This window comes from Eremomyces bilateralis (assembly GCF_010015585.1).
Source record: "Eremomyces bilateralis CBS 781.70 unplaced genomic scaffold P152scaffold_13, whole genome shotgun sequence".
In the NCBI taxonomy this organism is placed as follows: domain Eukaryota; kingdom Fungi; phylum Ascomycota; class Dothideomycetes; order Eremomycetales; family Eremomycetaceae; genus Eremomyces; species Eremomyces bilateralis.
The window spans coordinates 535,652-557,205 of record NW_022985079.1 but is presented as its reverse complement, the minus strand read 5'-3'; the positions used below and the strand labels follow the sequence as shown (position 1 = coordinate 557,205).

General features: G+C 51.8%; 8 protein-coding genes across 8 annotated transcripts; 4 read left to right on the top strand and 4 right to left on the bottom strand.

Moving 5' to 3' along the window:
- The first annotated feature begins 35 nt into the window (after positions 1-35).
- Positions 36-2,794, top strand: P152DRAFT_459530 (uncharacterized protein). The gene is made up of 6 exons (XM_033679694.1): positions 36-448; positions 501-523; positions 573-1,057; positions 1,107-1,481; positions 1,537-1,750; positions 1,802-2,794. Exons 1-6 carry the CDS (start codon positions 191-193, stop codon positions 2,397-2,399), a joined length of 1,953 nt encoding a protein of 650 aa, XP_033533223.1. The 5' UTR covers positions 36-190; the 3' UTR covers positions 2,400-2,794.
- Positions 2,795-3,630: 836 nt separating this feature from the next.
- Positions 3,631-4,569, bottom strand: P152DRAFT_474743 (uncharacterized protein; the record flags this gene model as incomplete). Its single annotated transcript, XM_033681349.1, has 1 exon — positions 3,631-4,569. The coding sequence occupies one exon, from the start codon at positions 4,567-4,569 to the stop codon at positions 3,631-3,633; it is 939 nt and encodes a 312-aa protein (XP_033533222.1).
- A 465-nt stretch (positions 4,570-5,034) lies between these two features.
- Positions 5,035-6,696, bottom strand: P152DRAFT_419037 (Metallo-dependent hydrolase). The gene has a single exon (XM_033677117.1). The coding sequence runs from the start codon at positions 6,568-6,570 to the stop codon at positions 5,383-5,385; it is 1,188 nt and encodes a 395-aa protein (XP_033533221.1). The 5' UTR covers positions 6,571-6,696; the 3' UTR covers positions 5,035-5,382.
- Positions 6,697-7,171: 475 nt separating this feature from the next.
- Positions 7,172-8,380, top strand: P152DRAFT_60688 (uncharacterized protein). Its single transcript, XM_033683110.1, has one exon. The coding sequence runs from the start codon at positions 7,428-7,430 to the stop codon at positions 8,163-8,165; it is 738 nt and encodes a 245-aa protein (XP_033533220.1). The 5' UTR covers positions 7,172-7,427; the 3' UTR covers positions 8,166-8,380.
- On the bottom strand, positions 8,381-10,041 carry P152DRAFT_60687 (uncharacterized protein). Its single transcript, XM_033683109.1, has 2 exons — positions 9,535-10,041; positions 8,381-9,487 (listed from the first exon to the last, which is right to left on the bottom strand). Exons 1-2 carry the CDS (start codon positions 9,799-9,801, stop codon positions 8,597-8,599), a joined length of 1,158 nt encoding a protein of 385 aa, XP_033533219.1. The 5' UTR covers positions 9,802-10,041; the 3' UTR covers positions 8,381-8,596.
- Positions 10,042-11,153: 1,112 nt separating this feature from the next.
- On the top strand, positions 11,154-12,406 carry P152DRAFT_450280 (uncharacterized protein; the record flags this gene model as incomplete). The annotated part of the gene is made up of 3 exons (XM_033678162.1): positions 11,154-11,253; positions 11,352-11,596; positions 11,720-12,406. 3 exons carry the CDS (start codon positions 11,154-11,156, stop codon positions 12,404-12,406), a joined length of 1,032 nt encoding a protein of 343 aa, XP_033533218.1.
- Positions 12,407-12,641: 235 nt separating this feature from the next.
- Positions 12,642-13,692, top strand: P152DRAFT_515119 (WD40 repeat-like protein; the record flags this gene model as incomplete). Its single annotated transcript, XM_033682886.1, has 2 exons — positions 12,642-12,878; positions 12,928-13,692. The coding sequence occupies exons 1-2, from the start codon at positions 12,822-12,824 to the stop codon at positions 13,690-13,692; spliced, it is 822 nt and encodes a 273-aa protein (XP_033533217.1). The 5' UTR covers positions 12,642-12,821.
- An 832-nt stretch (positions 13,693-14,524) lies between these two features.
- P152DRAFT_60560 (uncharacterized protein) lies at positions 14,525-20,224 on the bottom strand. The gene is made up of 7 exons (XM_033683106.1): positions 19,834-20,224; positions 18,990-19,788; positions 17,277-18,934; positions 16,851-17,225; positions 16,202-16,798; positions 15,215-16,067; positions 14,525-15,171 (listed from the first exon to the last, which is right to left on the bottom strand). Exons 1-7 carry the CDS (start codon positions 19,995-19,997, stop codon positions 14,683-14,685), a joined length of 4,935 nt encoding a protein of 1,644 aa, XP_033533216.1. The 5' UTR covers positions 19,998-20,224; the 3' UTR covers positions 14,525-14,682.
- Positions 20,225-21,554: the final 1,330 nt, after the last annotated feature.

The window sequence follows — 21,554 nt, the reverse complement described above, 5'->3', positions numbered from 1 at the left end:
CCCCACATCTCGAATTGAACGAACCGACTGGGTGGAAGTCAGGCAGTCTTCATACTTGCACATACTACGAATTTCACTCCAACCCACCGTAAACCAGATTTCCAAGGTCAGAGCCACCATGTCCATACCTTCCATGCTCCGGCTGAACGGTCTCCCCTTCGAACGAGCTCATTACCACCAATAAACCGCCATGGCCTCCCGAAGGTCCCTAGGCGGAGGCAGAGTCCTAGGGAGCGGGAGGAACCTCACTCCGGCCAGCGCTGCCGCCGAACATATCAAACGGAATATCAGTCCGTCCGGCAGCTCTCTCTCCGTAATCTCGAAGGCCTCCGAGTCCCCGGCCTCGAGCGCAGAAACCCAGGATATCTCCTCGAAAGTGTCGTTGAGCAATGCGGCCGCCGCAACCGCGAGCTCGCGGATGGTATGTCCGATATGTAACGATGAAATGGTACGATTCCCACCCTCTTGGTTGGATATGTTTGATACTGATATATCCAAAGGTCACTCTGCTCCAGCTTAATAGGTATGGTTTAACCACGCAATCCAACCAGACGGCAGCCTAACGGATACAGACACCTCGATGATAACCATGCGAACCTTGAGGTGATGGAGTCGGATGAGGTGAAGACATGGTTCCGGACACAGATGGTTAAAGCGAAGAAGTTCCAACCGCTTGTCGCTCTCAATCAAAAGCTTAAGGGCCTGGATGTCTTCGAGTCGAACAATACGCCCCCTCCTCTCACCCAACCTCTTCCTCCCACCTCAGGCCATACTTCCCCTCAACCAGACCCTATTGACCCCGACGAACTTGTGACACGGTCGCATTGGCAAAAACCAACGTCCTACGATTCATGCTCCGATCCGATGTGCAATAAGCGCCTCGGGGGTGTGAACGGCAGTGTCAACTGTCGCAAGTGCGGCAAGCTGTTCTGCGAGGAATATACTATGTATCAGATGAAACTATCGCGATCCGCCACCCACGAGCCAGTACGAGGCATCTGGTGCCGCGTTTGTGAAACGTGTTATAAGTCAAGAGAAGGCTATAATGACTACACAGGTGAGTTCATACCACATGGAGACTGGGTGATCCTCTGACATTCGGGAAGGGTTCGCAAGAGACCATACCTCAGAGTTCATGACCCTTCGGCGGAAAACGGTTGACAAGGCGTATCTCGAAGTTAGTAGGCTGGAGGCACGGTTGACGAAGCTCACGCAGCTACTCGCCAACCCTCCGCCGATGGAAAGCCCCAATACGTCTACCGGGTTGTGGTCGATGTCCGGGGCCAAGACCCAACAAAGGGCGCTAGAACAATCCGTGATTGCGTGGGAGGACGATGCCGAAGTTATGAAGTGCCCCTTTTGTCAGCAAGACTTCTCGACGTACTCATTTCGACGCCACCACTGTCGGCTTTGCGGCCGAGTCGTATGCGGGGATCTGAGGACGGGCTGCTCGAAGGAGATTGGGCTGAGCGTTGCTACCGGTAAGCTTTTCAGTGGCACGACATCTCATATCTGTTACGACACTAATGAATCTAGTCACTGACGCCATTTCAGAGAAACGTCTGGGGAAAGTGGGTGTTGATGTTCGAATGTGCAAAGACTGTTCCCACACACTGTTCAGTCGAGTCGATTTCGCACGGGAACTCGCCCACAAACCGCCCGATCAGAGAAGTTACGAGAACTTGATCGAATTTCAAAGGGGCATCCGCCTCTTGCTGCCAAAGTTCCAGCGGTTGCTCGTAGCCTTACAGTACGTCCCTCGAAATATCTACGATGAAACGACCATCTAACGCTACAAAAGGGATGCGGAGAACCCTCCCTCACATGACCATATCTCCGATGCGACCAAAGTGCGGAAACGATTAATGGACGCATTTTCACAGTACGACACCGCGGCCCGCCGCATTCGTGACCTCCCCTCGACCTCCCCGGGCCAACTCCGACTCCAAAAAGCCGTGTACCAGCAGGCGTACAACTTCCTCCACCTCCACATGCTCCCTCTCAAGTCCCTCCCCAAAATCCTCAAACACGCCTCTCCCCACGGCGCAGGGCATCAAAAACCTAGCCACAGCGGCCGTCCTCCATCCGCGCTGTCGGCCATCAAGTTCAATGACATCGAGACCAGCTCCCAGATGTCCGGCAGCACGGCGATGAGCCAGATGGAAGCGGAAGAGAAGGAGCTGCGCGAACGGCTGATCGTGCTCGAGGAGCAGAAGTTCTTCGTGTCCGAGATGGTCGCGGACGCCAACCGGCGACGGAAGTTCGACGAGGTGAGTTCGCTCGCGCTGAACTTGGAGGACCTGAGCCGGGAAATCGACCAGATCAACTCCCAGCTGGCGCAGTTGGACTTCGCGGCCGTGTATGAGGCGGGGCTGGCGAGTCCCCCGGCGACATCCTAGTGTCGACGTTGCAGTTTTAGCGGGCGTGTCGTGGACAACTTACAATCTGGGCTGTATCTTTTAATTTCTGGGCATTCAGATTACCTTCATGATGTGCATAGCTTGGAGTTTCGGTTTCAGGGGCCTTGGGACACGCGTTCGATCGGGTTATGGATCTATACAGGAGTAATTGAGTGAGCCAAGGTTGGCAACATTTGTTTATTTTCAATTCATCCCATATTGGTGGTGTTCCTGTTGTTGTTGCATGCCGTTTAGTGCTGAGTCGAACGCATCTGAACGGCCCATTCACTAGGTCAATTGAAACGTCAAGCGTACGAACACCAAATCGTCACATCAAGATGTCACACAGAGAGTGCACACATTTTGAAGACAGCCAATTCATTGGTGAAGCACGCTGTGTACATGATGATCTGTTTGGTTTCGTCACAAGGACTACTCGTCTTGGACGCCACGTAGAGGCACAGGTCAAGTCCAAGTGCCGCCAACAGCCCTGACGACTAGGCCTGTTCAGGTGAAGACTATCTAAAAGCTCTCTGAATGGCGAAGGGGAGACGTGATCATGCGGATGGGGAAGAGACCTCCAACTTGTCGACCAGCTCCAAAGCCCGTCCAGACACCTGTCATCCACCATGACACCTCTTCCATCCCTAGTGAGAAGCCATAGATGCCCCCACCGAACGGAAGGCGCAAGATGTTAGCAACTGAAAGCGTGAAAGAAGAAGGGGAAGAAACTTACCGGGTATCGGTCCCGACACCAGCCGCCCCAGACGTTCCATCGGCTGTTGAACCCCGGATCCAGTCGAACCTATTGCTGATGAAGTAAGCCCGTCGCCGGTGTTTTGGTATGCTTGACTCGGAGTGGTGAATTGGGCTTGGGCATCGGGGGGATGGAGGACATATCGTGTGTGACGAACCAAGAAAACCAGCCTAGCCGTCACAACACCAAAAAAGCCAAAACTCCAAAAACAACGAGACCGGGTGGACCGGCCACTCGCGGTGGATGACCGAAGTGAAGGGGATTTTTTTTATCCTTTTTTTATCCTTTGTGGGGGACGGACGGTGTAGGTGCAAAGGAGTGGGCTCATGGGCAGGCGCATCAATGGCGCACAAAAGAAAACGGGCAGAGAAAAAAGGGGAAAATTGTGAAGGGGGGACGAACCAACACGAGGCGAGAATGGTGAGAGATGGGTAGCACATCCAGAAAAAGGGGAAAGAGGACAAACAAATGTCACTAGAGCAAGGTGAAGGCGGAAACAACGGCGACAACAGCGGCAGCGCCAATGCACCAAGGACGGATCTTCTCGAAGAAGGTAGGTGGCCGGTGAGAATGCCAGCGGCGTGCAGAGGTTTCCCGGAGCAAGACATGACGCAGAACCCTGGAAGACTTGACCTGAGGCTTGTTCTCTCGAACAAGGTCTACATCCGGAGTGCCAGCGACACATTTGCCATCGACAAATCCACAACTCACCGCAGCAATTTCAGCTCCCCGTTCTTCTTCGATCTTGGTCTGCCGAATCAAGCCCAACTGACTTACCTCCCACGGCACAACGTCGACCTTCGTCTGCCAGTTAGTGATCAAACGCTGTTGAACTAACCTTTTCTCCTTGGAGGCCAGGTCGGCCCAGCGGACCCTGGACGCGCGGCGAGGAACCAGTGGGGAGTCCTGGATGGTGAGCTTCTCCATCATGTCGGTGATGACGTCCACGGCGGAAGCGTCAGCGACGCGGGCTACGCGAGCGGCAGCCTTGCGGGCGAACGTTCCGGAGGGTTTCAAGATCGACTTGACGGTGCCAGGAGAAGGCATCAACATCCGGACATTGGAGACCAGTTCCTTGGCAGGCGGACGTTCCGGATGGCAGAAGGAGGAGATGACGGGAGAGGCTCCGTGAAGGGCGGCGGCGCGACGGGAGTCGAGCAGCGCTCGAACATCGGGGCGTTTCAGCTGGGACAGCTGATCCTTCAGGTAGGCGTTGAGCTGGATTCGGCGTTCTTGGGACTCGGTGTCCGCAATCGATCTGCCGAAGTAATCGGTCATCACACGAGCAGGAGAGGAGAGGGCGACCGCAAGTAATGTATTTCGTCCCCCTTGCGGTGACAAGGACTTCCGAGGCGAGCTGCGCAGGGCGCAGGGAAGTGCAGTCTTGAAGACCGGAGAAAGATTTTCAATCATGTTGAAAGCCTGTGAGACGGTCAGTTTGAGGCAATGTCAATAGTGGATGTGATGGTAAACTAAGCAACCGCCAACTGAAATCGAAACGAAATCAGGACAGTGAGCATGGAATGGACAGTCCAAATGAAGGACATCTAGCTGCAGTACATGAAGGGCAAAGGCAAGGCAGATCAAGGCAGGAAGGGATGAAGGAAAAACTTACTGTCACTGAACAAAAGCTGAGAGAGGGAAGAAAAAGAAAAAGAGAAAGGGAGAAGGAAAAGGAGAAGAGAAGTATTTATGGGCCAGATTATTCGGGTCGAGCCAGAGGGATAAACAGAAACGCAACACAAGTGTCGCCATGTCAACAACAACTCGAGAGTGAAAGTCTGGCACTCGACTGACAAAAAGAGACTGGTCGATTCACATGTGGGTTAGCGGTGCAGCAGTAACCAGTAGTCGGAGACGTGAGTGAATTCATAATAGGCTTAGTAGCGATCAGTACCAATGGTAGTAGTAGTTGATATATTGTATCAGGCTTAGCAGTAGAGCAGTACCGGTAGTAGCAGGAGTTGGTATATCATATCACGCTTAGCAGCGAGCAGTACCGATGGTACGCATAGCAACGAACCACCCAGACCACACCATACCGCAACTGACCACGATTGAACCACAACAAACCATAACTCAACCACACCAAAGACCTGACGAGACATAGATCGGTAGAGCTCGAAGGATAAACAATGGTTGTCCTGGTTCGAATGAATCACACGACAGGAAGATACCAAGGACGAGATGGTGTTTTCAAATGCATTCGTGGTAGAGAGCAGCCTATCATGGTTCGCTCTCATCCGAGCCAAACACGAATTGCTGCCAGTTTCGCCCAAGCCGTTCGATCCCTTGCTCCAGCTCCCAGCCCTTGCACTTGCACACGATCCTCACGATCTGCTCGAGGTGATCGTCCATGCGGTTGCCGGCGGTGTGGAGGTCGCTCTCCACGAGGAGTCTGCCGTCTGGCACCGCGCGGATGGCGTCTTCCGTTTTGCTTGACTCGCGCATAGAAAAGTTGATGGCGGCAGAGAAAGAGAAGAAGAAATCAATGGGAACGGACGGATGGAGATAGGGAGAAATGGACTGTGGATTGCCGGAATAGGAATGCAGACAGACGCGAGGAGGAAACGGCTTCCCAGCTGGAACATCTGAGGGACTTCCGCGCGCATCTTCAGATAGATTCCTGTCATCGTCGCCAACAGTATCAAGGACGATTTGATCTCGTGTTTGCCTCTTCTTTTCCCGCTTGCTGATGTGCTTCCGTTCGTGACCTTTCCATGTCTCTTTGAACGTTTCATACAAAACACCATGCGCTTGAACCCCATGCACTGAGGCCGCCCGACCAAGTCTACCGGCAAGTCCAAGTTGCGCTTTCAGGAGTCTACGCTGGTGCTCCATGCTTACTCGGTAAAGAGACAATTTCCTCCCTTCCCTGCCTCCAGGTGTCAACGATCCATCCCGTTGGTGATCATCCGGGAACCATGCTTCAGGCAGACGGAATGATTTGTCGAGCCCAACTTCTCCGAGCAGAGCGGAAGGATCCCTCTCCAGATATGCCCGAGTCCTATCAAGCAATTGCGACAGGGGCTCCGGATCTGGCAGCGCGGTAACGAACGCCTCATCTTCCGGCTTGGGATTCAGCACCGATTGATAGTGTTGGACCTTTTGCTGGGTGTTCAAACACGTGGAGCCTTCATATTCCGCGTCATCATATATCTGATGGGAGAACCATGGATGCCAGCCGTACGAAGGCACGACGCGACAATTCGAGCGCAAATTACCATCGTCGACGCGTCCTTCTCCCCCAAACTTCTCGGTCACCTCGGACACAAGGCGCTGATCGTCCCCGCGCGTTGCCATGATGGTCAACGCCTTCGCCTTCATATTGGGAATGTCGGGGATGGAAGACATGGTGTCGGTTGGATGACAATGGGCGTCATACACCCCGAGATGCCACGGGAATTCAGACATGATGCGCTATGATGCGTTGACGGAAAGGATTGCAGAAGAGGCGCTCAAGAACCAGTCAAATGCGATGGCACGGATGCGAAGTACATTGAAGAACTACTGAGATGCATAGTTACGACTGGGGAAATGATTTCTACACTACTTGATCACTTCTACGACTGAGCTGAGGTCATATTAGAGTAACCGCCGGACCAAATTGCGAACACCTACGTTCAAGCCACAGTTGCTGATCCCCGTTTTGGCGCCCACCATCGGTCCCACCAGCCACGTCTCTCCCAGCCAGCGGGTGCTGCTTGTACCAGAGCTGAGAGCAGTTAGCACCGAATTCTAAGACTCCACTATGCGAGTTCCAATCATTCCGATCACCGATGCCTAGCGCTTCTGTGTTTCCTAGTGGTTTTCCATGTGATTGTCATGGCAGAGGTACTGACGTCGGATTGGTACAAAGACATGAGAATGCAAAGTGCTGTACCCAAATGGATAGGGATCACAACGCCTACCACCAGGCGCAAGTGGAAGAACTCCGACAGGACGGACTGCGAAATGACCAGCAGTTCGCCTGCCGACCGAGGAACCATGGCCATCGGCGATCAGCAGACCCATGAGGCGTTTCTAGTATTGAGGTACTTCACGGACTAACTTAAGTATTTGCCACACAAAGCAGCTGCCGTATACAAAGAAGCTCAACAAACTTTCTCGCTGAGCAACACACCCAGCGTCCCTCCACTCTCGGTGACTGCACCTTGTACTCCCCTCGCAGTGAGATGTCCACAGCTGATGAACAACGCATTGCAGCGTTTCTCTTCATGAACCTTCCTCGCTAGAATGAATGAAACCATCCCGGGATTCTCACATCCACCATGACGGGCATTACGCAGCTCCTCGGTCCGCCGATCCTTCTCCTCATCTCGATCCCTCTCGCGGTGTTCGCCCTACTGACGACCGCCCTCGCGTTCTCGCTGCTGTTCATCCGCGTGTCCTTCATATATCTCGAGCTCGCCCTCGCCCTCGCCCATTCCTGGCTCTTCGCTAACCGCTCGACGAATCCCGTCCCCTTCCCTGGTCAACGAACCCCCCGTAAACCCCGCCGCACCAGCGTCACCACCACTGCACCCCCCCACGACCTGCCCCCGCCCCGCCACCCCCCTCGTAAAAGCGACAGCGCCGCCTCCCTCCTCGCCGGCGCCCCGAACCGCGATTTCGAAGGCGTGGGCGGCTGGCGGGTGTCCGGCGACGGGGAGGACGAGGCGCTGTGGGTGGGGATGAACGCGCGGCTCGAGCTGCCCGCGAGCGCGGGCGACCGGCCGCGGCGGCATCAGCGGTCGTTGACGACTGGGAGCCAGCGGTTATCGTGGAGCCCGGGAGCGATGAGGATGAGCCCGGTGCAGAGTCGGGCGCGGACACCGAGCGTCACTGATCCGGCGTCGCCGGAGGGGTATTTTGGGTATCTACCGTATGAGCGGGCGGGTGCAGCTGTCCATTCGACGGCGCAGGGGAAGGACGACGGTCGCCGAAAGAGCATGAGTGGTTCCAGCACCACGTCTGCGAGCTCCGGTAGAGGGTCCAAGGTGACCGTGAGACATGTCGCGCATGCTTAACGATCTCACTGGTCAAGTGGTCGGCGAGGTTTCTACTCTCTTCCGTACCACCCGCATTCAGAATTCAAGAGACTATATTTTCCGTGTATTCCTTAGAGATGGCCGATAGACATACCGTGTCGAGGAACATGGACGGATGGCCTCCGTCTCTATCTGGTTAGAAATGCACGACCGAACATCCTATCGAGACTTTCTACTCGTGAGTCTGTGGTCATGAGTACAACAGTCGAAGAGAATCGCTCCTTGTGGTGATTCTTCAACGCACATCAACAGCGACGCATCCTATACAAAACAGATCGACCATGAATCTAGAGCAGGACAAGAAAAATACGTTTCTACTGGTACCTAGCAACGTTCCCGCAATTGACAAGGAGTTGCACCTACACTGAAATCATGCAAGCTCTCCGCTCTCGCACGCTCCCCCGTACACACTATCCCCCCGCAATCCGCTTAAAGATAAACAACGCATCATCCTTCCCCGCAAACGACGGCAACGGAACCTGACAGATCTTCTCGAATCTCTTCCTCTCTCTCGCCATCCACTCCTCCACCGTCTCCCCCGCAAACCCCGTGAACCTATTCTCATTCTGCGTCCCGGCCACCACTATCGTATCCCCTGTATACGCCTCGACCACCCGCGCCGTAAAATCCCCGGACACCTGCGGATACACCATCAACAGCACCGCCCCGGGCGCCCCGGCACCCCCCACCTCACCTGCAACCTCCCCCGGCGGCCGCCGCAAGAACCCTGGCCCATCCGCCCGGATCGTATCCCCGATCCACATCGTCCGCCATGCCGACACCGCATTATCCACCGCCCACACCCTCACCCCCCTTCTCCGCAACACGAACGCCCAATACCCATTCCCTGACCCGATCTCCACCACGGGCCGCGTCGCCCCCTTCCGTTGCCCCGCCGCCGAACCGCACAGCTGCGCGATCAGGCTGAGCGCGTCGTGCGAGGGGCAGACGCAGCCGAAGTGGTGGTAGAGGACGGGGAGAACGTGGTGGCTTTGTTTCACGTGGGCGGTGGCGGGGGTGGGGCCGGACCAGTCAAGGGTGCGGGCGGACCAGGACCAGAGGTCGAGGTAGGGGTTGCGGTACTCGGGGTTGTAGAGGGATGCGGGTTTCGCCTTCGCGGGGAGGCGGAGGTTGGTGTCGGGTGGGAGGAGGAGGTGGGCGTGGAGGTGGGGGGCGGAATGGGCGCGGGGGGTGCCTTTTTTGGCGTTGGAGGCGAAGGCGGCGAGGGCTTTGGTGGTGCTAGTAACGGGGGAGAAGATGGCGATGTAGGCCTCGATGTCCTTTGGGTCGGGGAATTGTTCCTGGAGCGATTAGAGGTGGTCGAGAGCGATCGGGCTACGCTGCATACCTCGGTGGTGTCTCCTGATTTCTCTATATACCACGCGTGCAACCCGTGCTGACGCCCCGCATTAATGGCACTTTGCACCTGAGCAAGCGTGACGCTCGCGACCGCGTGGTACACATAGCTATCGTCCGCAGGAAGCCCGAACGCTTTGATGATGGCGGACCGAAGATCGTTCCCGACGGGAAGCGCGCTCGACGTCCACCTGTCGAAAAACGCGTCAGGGTCAAAGTTCCGGGATCCAACCGTGCTACCGGAACGTTTGGAGGACATTTTCTAGGTTGGCGGGATATCGAACACGAGGTCGACTCCGGATATCGGAGATTATTGGACGATGGAGGAACATGATGTCATCGCTAGCGTACCATATCTGTATTCGACTCGATTTTTGTGCTTCCATAATTAGCATGATAGGTACCTATTCGGTTTCCTGATACAGATATTCCGCTAGCTATCCAATGCCGCTGTTTTAAGTTATGCGATTGTTTCCAGCTTTTGATGATATATAATCCTAGAGCACTTGAAGGACAGCATTGAAGCATAGCGGAACTACCAGTACCATATGGATATGGACTACTCACTGATTGGTTGGTTCAATGTGAACCCAAAAGCATGGAGAGCGGAAAAGCATTATTCTCCTATCCAGAATGATGTATGTAATCAGTAGCCTCAAATTCCTATATACTAGGTAATGCCCAAGCTGCTTGCCAGGACCCCGGCATTGAAAACAACGATGAATAAATTTGGGTAAACTTATACGTGGAGAAGTGACACTTCCCGACGAGAAGGAGTCTCATCTTCAGAATCAAGACGATGATATATAAGGAGCCTTCGCCCCTGAGACTGAGTTCTGCTGCCCAGTAGACATTTCCTGCAGCTATGGCAAGGAGATTTTTCTACGATAATTACAGAGAGAATTACAGAAATCTCTAAACTGCGCTTGATGATGGCGACACAGATGGTGGAATGGGCTTACTAATAAAATGAGACTTTCATAGAACTCACTCAATGGGTTGGTACCTAACAGTGGATCAACGGTTTATCGGAATCCTCAAGGGATTTTCAACTTCGTGTACCAGAATCTACCGTATTTCCTATACCATTTCTGTAACGTCATCCAAGATTCAACCATCCATCCACCGTTGGTCGGCCCTTGAAACTGCCACTACTAACCAACTTTACCAATCGTCAGGCCATAAAGTCACTAATCTCTCCTCCTCAAATATCCATCCCAAAGACGTGCAGTTCGACTCGTTACAAATAGCACAAATGAGGTTTCGATCACGGTTGCTATTGCCTTAATACCCAATTGCTTGGGGTGAGTTTCCAGCAGCACATTGGAAATGTCACTCTGGCAAGGCATGTACATGTACTTCATTCGAAGAACACAACGAGCTGCGTTCGAGGGCTAGAGGGCTGCACTGCAACTGAGGGGTGGCAACAAATCATCGCGCGTGTCTTGACGATGCCACTATATCGAGCCTAGCAAGGCATTTGCTTATAGACTATAACTACTTCGACTTGAGAATGATACATAGTCTGTTTCCGAATGTAATATTGTAGACCCTCAGACCCATTTAGGGTATCTCAATAGGACAGCGGCACTAGCACCTGAAGTCAAAGTGATGTCAAACCGCAGCGGCCAGTCCATCAGCAATTTGCCTGGGAACCAATTGATCCTTTTAGCTGGCCAATTTGGGGATGTGTCCATTGGCGAAAGCAAAAGTGAGTCTCATTCTGCGGGCTATGGGCCCGAAGCAGCAGGAAAGTGACCAGTACCTCAGATCTGAACGATATGCTTAACTCACTCCCTACCGCTACAGCCGCGCCGTTCAACGCATACCAGCGACAACATGACCCGACCTGCCTTCCCGATACCCCCGTCGACCTCCTTCAAGAGATCTATAACTGGGCTGATGGTCAAGACGAGCGCCACATCTTCTGGGTTACTGGCTTGGCCGGCACGGGGAAGTCGACGATTGCTCGCACTGCCGCCCGTACCTACTCTGACCAGAATCACCTAAGTGCCATCTTCTACTTCTCACGCGGCGGTGGAGATATTGGCCATGTAGGCAAGTTCGTTACAAGCATTGCATGGCAGCTAGCGAGCAGTATGCCGTCTCTTGGCCAACATATATGCGACGCTCTTACAGAACGCCGCGATATTATAAGCCAGTCTCTTCGTGACTAGTGGCAGCAACTCGTCCTACGCCCGCTGTCGAAGCTGGACGAAAACAATGGCCAATCCGCATACGTCCTTGTCGTTGATGCGCTCGATGAGTGCGACAATGATAACGATATCCGGATCATCCTGCATCTCTTGGCCGAAGCTCGATCGTTGAAGACCGTTCGACTACGAGTCTTCCTGACGAGCCGATCTGAGGTTCCGATACGAAATGGCTTCGTTCAAATCCCAGATGTTGTGTATCAGGATTTTATATTCCGTAAAATATCGTTGTCGATTGTCGGTCATGATATCCGCACTTTCTTACGGCACGAGCTCGAACGCATTGCTCGTAGGCACTATCTCGGTGCTGGTTGGCCTGGCGAGCAGATCGTGAAGCAACTCGTTGACAGTGCAAATGGGCTATTCATCTGGGCGGCAACTGCATGTCGCTTTATCAGCGAAGGAAAATTGTTTGCAGGAAAGAGACTGAATATAATCCTGGAGCATAGCAGCAGTGCGATCAGCGGCCCAGAGAAGGTCCTCAACGAAATCTATGGCAGTGTTCTTCGCAACTGCATTTCTTCAGAGTATTCAGATGAAGAGGCCAAGAAGCTACGGTCGATGCTGAAAACCTTGCTTGGAAGCATTGTGACTACTCTCTCCCCTTTCTATCCAGTCCTTGAGCAAGCTACTCAGCACCCCGCAAGATGAAGTGGTTCGGACACTAGACGTTCTGCACGCCATTTTGGACATTCCCAACGAGCCAATCCGCCCATTGCGTCTACATCATCCTTCATTCCGAGACTTCCTTCTCGATGAAAGGAGATGCGGAGATCCAAGTTTCTGGATCGATGAGAGGCAAGCGCATCAATCATTCGCCACAAGATGCACCAAGCTCATATCTGGTGCTCTTAAGCAAGATGTTCTTGGTGTGGGCCGACCAGGAGCATTGGTGACTGATATTGAAACCAGTCTCGCAGAGCAGCGCCTCCCTCCTGGTGTTCGGTATGCATGTCTATTTTGGATCCAGCACCTCCAGAGGAGCGAGGCCCAGCTTCAAGATGGTGACTAAGTACACTGTTTCCTACAAGAGCATTTCCTTCACTGGCTCGAAGCTCTCGGATGGATGGGGCAAGCATCGGAAGGAGTTTATGCCATCGGGTCTTTAGAGTCGTTTGCTTCCGTTAGTATACCTCCAGCATAGTATATGTTCTCGCTAAGCATTCGACTAGTTAAGTGACTGCCCTAACCTCTCGGATATCATCTATGAGGCGAAGTGGTTCGTGGTCTACAATCAATACACTATCGGGTTAGCTCCCCCTCGGACATACTGTAGGGCCCTCGTATTCGCACCGACAATGAGTATAATAAGAAAGCAATTCGTAAATTGCATACCTAGATGGATACGAAGGTTACCACAGGTCGAAGAGAAATGGGATGCGGTGCTGCAGACGCTCGAGGGCCATTCGGACGGGGTCACGGCCATGGCCTTCTCTCCGGGCGGCAATACGCTGGCGTCGGGCTCGCACGACAAGACGGTCAGACTGTGGGACGTTGCGTCAGGTATGGTGCGGCAGACGCTTGAGGGCCATTTGGACTTGGTCGCGGCCGTGGCCTTCTCGCCGGACGGCAAGACGCTGGCGTCGGGCTCGCGCGACAAGACGGTCAAGCTGTGGGACGCAGCGTCAGGGGCGGTGCTGAAGTCTCTGGGTGTTGGCGATATTGTCGAGACTCTCTCTTTCTCCGACGATAACACCTCTCTCCGAACAAACCGAGGGCCAATTCCTATTTCATTATCTCTCTCTGACGATGGACCTGTATTTCAACCACAAGTTCCACCACTTATCTTTGTCAACGACGAATGGGTTTGTCACGATACCGAGCGTATTCTTTGGCTTCCTCCTGAATATAGATTAGCCAAAGTTGCAGTCTATGGAAGCGTTGTTGCTCTCGGCTGCGGAACTGGAAGAGTTACAATCATGATATTCGCTTTCTGAACCTTTCCTAGCCTCCTCCCCGCCCACTGCCGTTGCAGATAGTGTCTTTATATGCTGATGTATAGCACAAGTGGCGACAGCTAATGAGTAATACTTCGTTATTAATGCAGAGACTTTGAAATCAGCTCGTACCGCAAGGCGACATTGAATAATGGAATCAAAGCTATGTTTGGCGTTGCCATCAAAGGTGTCGGAGAAACTCGGTAACTGACACGTTCTGGAAAGAAGTTGAGTTCGATTTCCTATCTACGGCAAACCAAAGTTATAGAAGAAGAAAAGAAAAGGAAACCATTATCCATGTTGTGATATTTATGCATCACTCTGTCAGTCAGCAGCGTCACAGGGGCCGTTGGCCTTAATGCCTCCGGCAATAATACAGTGTGGAAATGTCTCAGTACTTCTCGTATAAGTCACCTCCTATTCCTCCGGATCTCCCATATTCCTAGATAGATCAATCAATCACGTATTCATACTTCTACAAAACTCACTTTCTGTGAGGTGGATCACTGGAAGTTTCGTGGGGTTGAGCCGCGATGGTACATGGTAGTGGAGTCCCACTTGTAGCACTTGAAGGCCATCTATGTCAATGGTGTATAATAAGGCCGCGTCCATAGTCTTGCTCCTGATATGCTCATCGGCTACCACGACGATTGCTCGATCTGTTCTCTTCAACATGCACAAATCCAAGACACTGTCTCCAAACGCCTAGATGTACGTACTCCATGGAGCCAATTCCCTAAGAGAGTCGGGTCGTTGCAGTTCTGAAACGAAGTACGCAATCCCCTGCGCAAAGATCTGCGAATATGGAATTGGAGATGCTGTTAGACACGGGTAGAACGTAACTATTAGATCATCATTGCAAGTACAATGGTGCCGTTACCCGAAACAAACTGGTTTACGCTCCGGCCGATCCGACATTGATGAGAAATATGTTGGCCATCTATCGATGCTGAAAAGACTCAAAGACTAAACTAGACTATACAGAACCCTTCAAGTTCCGGATGTTTCTGTCATCTCATATTTATGTACCCTGAATCGCAGTTTTCCTTCTCGCTCCAGCCGAGTCGGATCAACATACAACTTCATCCCCATGTCCAACTGGCCAAGGTTGAACACTCGGGCGAGGACGTATACTTTCCTAGACGCTGAGTTTTCTGGAAGTACGCAGTCTGCCATGAGTTTGTACTGATTGCGGCTAACGAAAAGAGGTGTGGTGAGACTGCTTGTCGTCGCCTTCACTTCGATGTGGTACCTTGGCCGCTTGTCAGACCATACATCAGATCGAAGATAGCCAGATTTGATCAAACAGAAGGTAAGGCTCCCAGTGTGGTCTTCGTAGACTATGTCCGAGGTTTCGAGGTGTTTCCATTTCTTGATGGCTGTGTAATCGCCATGTGGCTGAACGAGATCTCGAATTTTTGACTGCCAATCATCAAGATCACATCCCAGCAACGGAAAACTCATCAGCCACTCATACACCTACTGGAATTAGCAATGCTTGTAAAGCTATCGATGGACTTACAAATAGTTCTCCAGCCGCTCCAACTTTGGAATCTCTCTGAGTACCACTCACGGCCTCATCTACCTCCGGTTTGGAGAGATAATGCCCATCCGATACAGTCAAACAGTTGCCAACACGTGGAAATTCCGACTTGGTACGAGCGAGGTCGACGATTACACCAAGAAGACTCGCGTAGTGGAGAGAATCTTGTTCGGCAGCCGGTGGACTGGAGATTGACGCCGGAGGGGTCAAAGTCGGATTTTGGAGGCTTCCAGGATTGCTTTGAGATGCTAAGCGTCCGCTGCCTAGGTTAGTCGAGATGAAGTCGGGTCGAATGGACGCAACTGGCTTCAGGAATTCGGCATGTTCGGGCAACTGGGACATCGGAACGTCGTTGTTATCTGATTGGGAGATATCTAAATCAATATCGTCAGGCCGGTTCACTCCTGGGAGTGAAATGACTCCGGCGAAGTCTAGAATTTCGTCAACATCTGCAAGTGTAAGAGCGGAGATTATGCTGCCAAATTCTCCAATCGCGCTATTCGGTGCCTTGAAGTGGCCTAAGATAGCTTGAGGGAGGTGAGTCAAAAGGCATCGTGCCCGAAGCTGAGGATCGCTTGGGATGTATACTCTCAGACCGATTGATTGTCGAAAGCCAGTTCCCCAGTCGTTTTTAGCTCTCGCATCCTTTTCATCTCCATCTTCCAAGTGGCAAAAGGCCTTGTCAGAATCGACGGTGATTGGATTATCACCCTGGTATGTAGTGAGTGTCTTTGAGAAGTGCTCACTAGTCAGCACGGATATATTCCGAAGCTTCTCAAAGCATGCGGCTGGGTTGTTGTGAACTGCAGCGCACCGTGCATGCGCAGCATACCTAGTCTCATCAGTCTAAACAGTTCACTAGAACTGCGCCACAAGTCTTCAAACACCTCAATCCACCGCGTTGGGGGCTAATATAAACTGAGACAAGAGGGGATATGCAACTCGACCTCGATAATGATCACTTACCGACAGATAGCGTATGCCCTGTGACTCAGCCTTATGGTCATTGTGGGATCGAACGAACCTCTGGAAGCCGTTGTCTGAGTTGTGACGGTAGTGGAGAGGTATCGCACTCGAAGACCGAAGCCGACGAGAAAGGCCTCCAGTTCGTGAACTTCTTCTTTTGAAAAATCCAAAGTTGTAAGGTGTCTCCGGAAGAGTGTTTCGTATTCTTCTCGATCAATGATGGCGAAGTCCGTTCTAGAACTTACCCAAGCCAGCGCTCCGTGCGAATAACGAACGGGAAAGCATTTGCTATCAATGAGAGATGCCAAATCGCTACTGGTAGGACTGAATTGAGAGACGTTCCGCATAAGCTGCTTCATCGAATCGCGATTCGGTGCTCCAGCTGCATCCCACTTCAAGGCTTCAATGTACAGCGCGAGATTAGGTTCTTCAACGTCAAGAACTATCCGGAAAAAAAATTCTTGATTTGAGTACTCTGTGGCAACAGAAAACTTCTCAGGGAGACGCATGGTGCCGATAGCCCAGATGCAGGACGATGGACTATACCATGCTTGGTTTTGGAAGTTGTAGACAAGTTTCTCGGATTTAAAATGGGATCTAAATGGATTAATGCTGACTTTCGTGGGTACTGGAAGCACAATTTGCCCACCTAATGGTATCCGTAAAGTCCCCTTCTCGGTTAAGCAGATGGAGCCGGTCGTATAGAAGTTTGAGGATTTGAGTGATTCTTTCCAGACTACCGCGGCTTTTCAGGGCGCGAATATAACTCAGGATATCATTGATATCTGGCTCAGTCTGAACTTGAAGATAGTCTACGAACAACGTCCTGAGGGAGGCATATCCTGGGAGTTGGGAGAGGTTGTGTCGATTCCGGTACCAAGTTGGAGTCGTCCATCTGCAGGCACTTGGGAGGGCCCATTTTCCCTCACGGACGAAGATATAATCCCGGTCTGATAAATCCCTGAGAGTCTCTTTCACCTTGTCTGACAAATCCAAGACCTCGCCTCGAGTGCCAAAGATTACTCTATAATAGTTAGTCCATGGCCCGTATTCGGAAGAGTGTTTGGGTACTAACTGAAGGCTGAGTCGACAATTCTCTCCACAGCCGAAATATTGCAGGCGAGAGTATATCTCCGCCATTGCAAGGTATCCCGGGTTCTTCTTTTCGCGAGCTTTCCTCAATAACAATAACCAGAAGTAAAAATCTTCTTGGTGTTGCACACCGAAATTAGACAAGAAACGCCATTGGTCCAGGTCCTCATCCTCCTTTCCATCAAGCTCTTTAATGAATCTGAAACGGCTCTGCAGTCCGAGTCTTTCAACAATGGCTTTTAACCCAGGAAGAGGCAGATATGTTGAGGTCAAAGGTGGGAGGTCATCCGAATAGGGTATCGGAATTCGAGCGATCTTCATGAACTCTGCTTTCCAAGCATCGTCATGGGCAACATCGGCTTGATGCCGCTCTAGCACCCGGAGAAGGCTTGGATGCGCGTTTGCTAGGTATTTGAACTCCTCAGACATCGATTCAAGACCTCGGGCCCTGGGCTGCGGTATCGACTTGACATGAAGAAATCCTTCCAACCATTCGACTCCTGTCTTCTCATGTCTCCGTCCGCAAGCTCCAAATACTTCATAGTATCGGGGATGTAAAAAGCGCACATATCTAGTCAAATTTTCCGGGAGAGGATGACGGATGACATTCGCCGCACTGCATGGGTCCTCGATGCTCGGGCTATACCACCATCCAGTCAAGGGATCAAGGCCAGACTTAGCCAAATCTGTACTCATCACAAGTACCTCGATTTTCTTCGTTTTCTTTTTTTCATAAAGCGGCAGGTCTCTGTGGTGCCAAAACATGAACTTGAGGTGGTCGACGGCATTGTCAAGAGTCCAGCGGACCTTCTTACAAGCCTCTTCGAGGAGTGGGAAAATATCCGCAGGACAGCATTCCAATACTCCTAGACATCGGAACAGCTTTCGCCTTTCGCCATCGATAACAGTCTGCGGGCTAATCAAAGTCAATGGAAGATCCCGTGGAACATCGATGCCACCACAATCGGGAAAATATATCGCTCCTTTGGATGGTGAAACCCATCGCTCGCTACTGAGAGTCGGTAGCAATGGGAGTTCTTTTAGGACGCTTTTAAGTTCCTGTGAGGTATCTATAGCTTTAAGCAAGGACCTCGAGAGAAGTTTATGCCATTGTGATTCCGCTGGCGTCGTGCGCAGACGGGAATTGCATTTGGATGCCAAGTCACAACGCAAGAGAGCAACGAACTCGCGGAGGGATAATGTTTCGAGGCCGAGCCTTCGAAGAATCGGGATATCAAGAACGTAATCATAACCTGTAGAGACATAGCGGCTCGCGACGTGAGCTGGAGAGCAGTTGCACTCGGATAACAGAGGCTGATTTGAAAGGTCCTTCAAAGCCGCCGGTACTAGCCTCAAGGAGCTAGCAAATCTGGTACCGTTGTCCCCCAACGGAATGAAACAAGGGCGATTCGTAAACCTGATGAAGAGTTGGCTCTGAAGCCGGGCCCAAAACTTGCCGGACACTCCTTTCGAGCCAAGATAGCGAACCCAGGAATACTTTAGGGGGCCCCGATTGTGGAAGAGAGAGGGAACTGCGTCCAAGAATACATTGACAACTTCATCCAGAAGCCGCTGATTCCAAGGACAATCAACCGCGTTTTCACGGCTTGCCTGTGTGACAAAATCGGATTGGATGAGAAACTGGCACGGTCAGATGTTAGCAGAATGTTCGCCAACACAGGATAGGGAATATTACCTTGAAACCTTCTTTCTGGAGAGGAAGAAAAGCGAATGTATACTGATCTTCAACGATTGGTATATCATCCTGACTGACCGGGAAGGCCAAACGCATCATTGCACTAGTAATACCTTGTCTTGCTACTTCTCCTGGCATATCGGTGATCTTCTTCCTCGCAAACAGGAATTTGAGATGAACGGTCTCCTTTCCAATGGTTCGGATGATATGGGCCTCGTTTTCTTTGGCCACCAGTCTGTATGTTTTCTTGACAGGAGCGTTCAACCTATCAATGGAAATTGAAAGCTGCTTCAGCTTCTTTAGAAACAGAATCAGAGTGTCCGGAAGCTCATCAAACTCGCGAAGAAGCGCGTCCTTGTCAATCTCGTCATTCAGATAAAGAATTATGCGGGTCCGAACGCCTGGTGGCAATCCAGATGGGGGTTCAAGGAGAGGAGTTATCATTCCAAGCCCAGCATCCGGAAGCCCCTGGTTATACTCAAAGGAAAACGAGAGGTGTCCAGACTCGATATGGACCTTGCGGGAAACTCCAAAGACTGATTTGAACCCGATACCTTTTTCTCCCACATAACCAATCTTCCCTTTCTTAGTGCTTTGGCCAATCCCGCAGATTGCTTCAATGTCCTTGTCAGTGAATCCATCCTCATTGGACTCAATCTGAATTCTGCTGGCCGAAACGGCGAGTGAGAGACGAGGAAACTCCCCAATTTTAGCGGCAGTAGTGTAGCTACTGTCCTCCGCGTTCTGGACTAACTCGTACACGAACCGGATAGCATTGGAGTGCATATTGTGAGAGATTCTACGAGGGTCAGTAAAACGCAGCGAAACAGCGGAATGTACCCACGCTTCTGCACATTTACAGGCAGTTTGTCTAAGCCCGTCATTAATTGCCACAAGATCGGCGAAATCTTTTTGAGCTTCTTCTCGACGTTTAGGTGAAATCCATCCGGCCGCAGTTGCTAGTTTTCGGATCAGATCATTCGCTTCTTCCCTGTTAGGGATAGACATGGTGCCAAGGATACGACACCGGTATTGAAGTATTGTAAGTTCCAGTGTCAAGTGAACTTCCTAAACATGGACTGGCTTCTTCTGATATAAACGTCGCTCAAGGCTGCCCTCCACATGTGCTACACTCGAGTTTCAGGGGCTTGCCGGTGTCGATACCGTCAATTCGGCCACAGCAATCGGAACTGAAACGTTGAGGTATCAACCCAGTCCTGAGACCCGCGCGCGGACCAGAGGAAGGGGCATGTGGACTGAGCCAGCTGGCTGTCCAATGTCCATACTCCTAATAGTATAGCCCTTGAGGTCGATCTATGACGCCACGTTCTTGCTACACCACAGTCCCCTAGAGTATACCAGAAACAGATAATGCACGCGTGGATAGCAAGCGCCTGCTTGCATCTCAAACGTACAACGCAGAGATTGCGGCGAGGGTAGACACGGATCCGAATCCTTGGGAATCATTGCCATCGCAACCCCTTTTCCATGTCGCGGCTGGGTAATCTTCGGTATAGAGTTGGATGGTGAAGAGTCACCAAAACTTCAACCAAATCCGAAGGACTCCCAGGAACCAACCAATCATATCGATCAGCCAAGGGATGGTAGGCTAACTCGGAGTGCTTGGGTGACCAGAATGGAACCATAGTGGACAGCACAATTGCAGTGGCGAGGAACTGACAGCTAATGAGCGGTTTACGCAGATAGCGCCGCTAATACTGATCCTGCAACATCGTGTATTACAGATGCTGGCTGTTGTTCCCCTCATGAATCATTTCAGGCGCGCCACAGCCTCTTCAAAACCGACACTACTAGCTCACTACGCTCCTCTCTTAGCCCCGCTCTACCCCATCCCATTTTTCATGGCCTCTGTGAATACAACCATTAAAAGGCGCTAGATAATGGATTAGAGAATTCAGAACCGTAGCGGAGATATTAGACACTATACACATGGGCGATGAAAGCGAAGATTACAGCAAGATGCCCCACTGAAAGGGAGGCTCAAATTGAAGTTGAAGATGTGTTGGCTGCTTGCTTCTACTGCAGATGGTAAATGTAAGTAGACTGTGGTAATTAGTACGTAAAAGCGACGACGGCAGGTTGACGAATGGCGGGTGGCCTTCTTTCGGGTCTGTCCCTCCACCGCCCGTCGTCCCCAATGGCCAGATTTCCTCCAAAGTCTTTCCATCCGGAGCTATAGAGTATACATACTCGTGACCATCTCACTCTACGCCCACAACCGTCTCGTGACCTTACCCCGTTACACGTGGATCGTCTGACAGGACGCCGGGCGCTGTACGCTCACTCTAGAGTAACAGCAAGAACAGAAATGAATATTTTACTTGATAGGTATAAAAGATAAAGTTCAGAAATGTGTAATTGTCATAGTCTTGGGCTCTCGGCCCACGGCGACCCATGATAGCGGCGTTCGGCCGTCATTTCCCTTCGAGTCGACGTCGACCTGACCGGTCCCGAGCAGTAGCTTGACGACGGCCTCGTACCCGTTCTCGGCAGCCCACGATAGCGGCGTTCGGCCGTCATTGTCCTTCGAGTCGACATCGACCT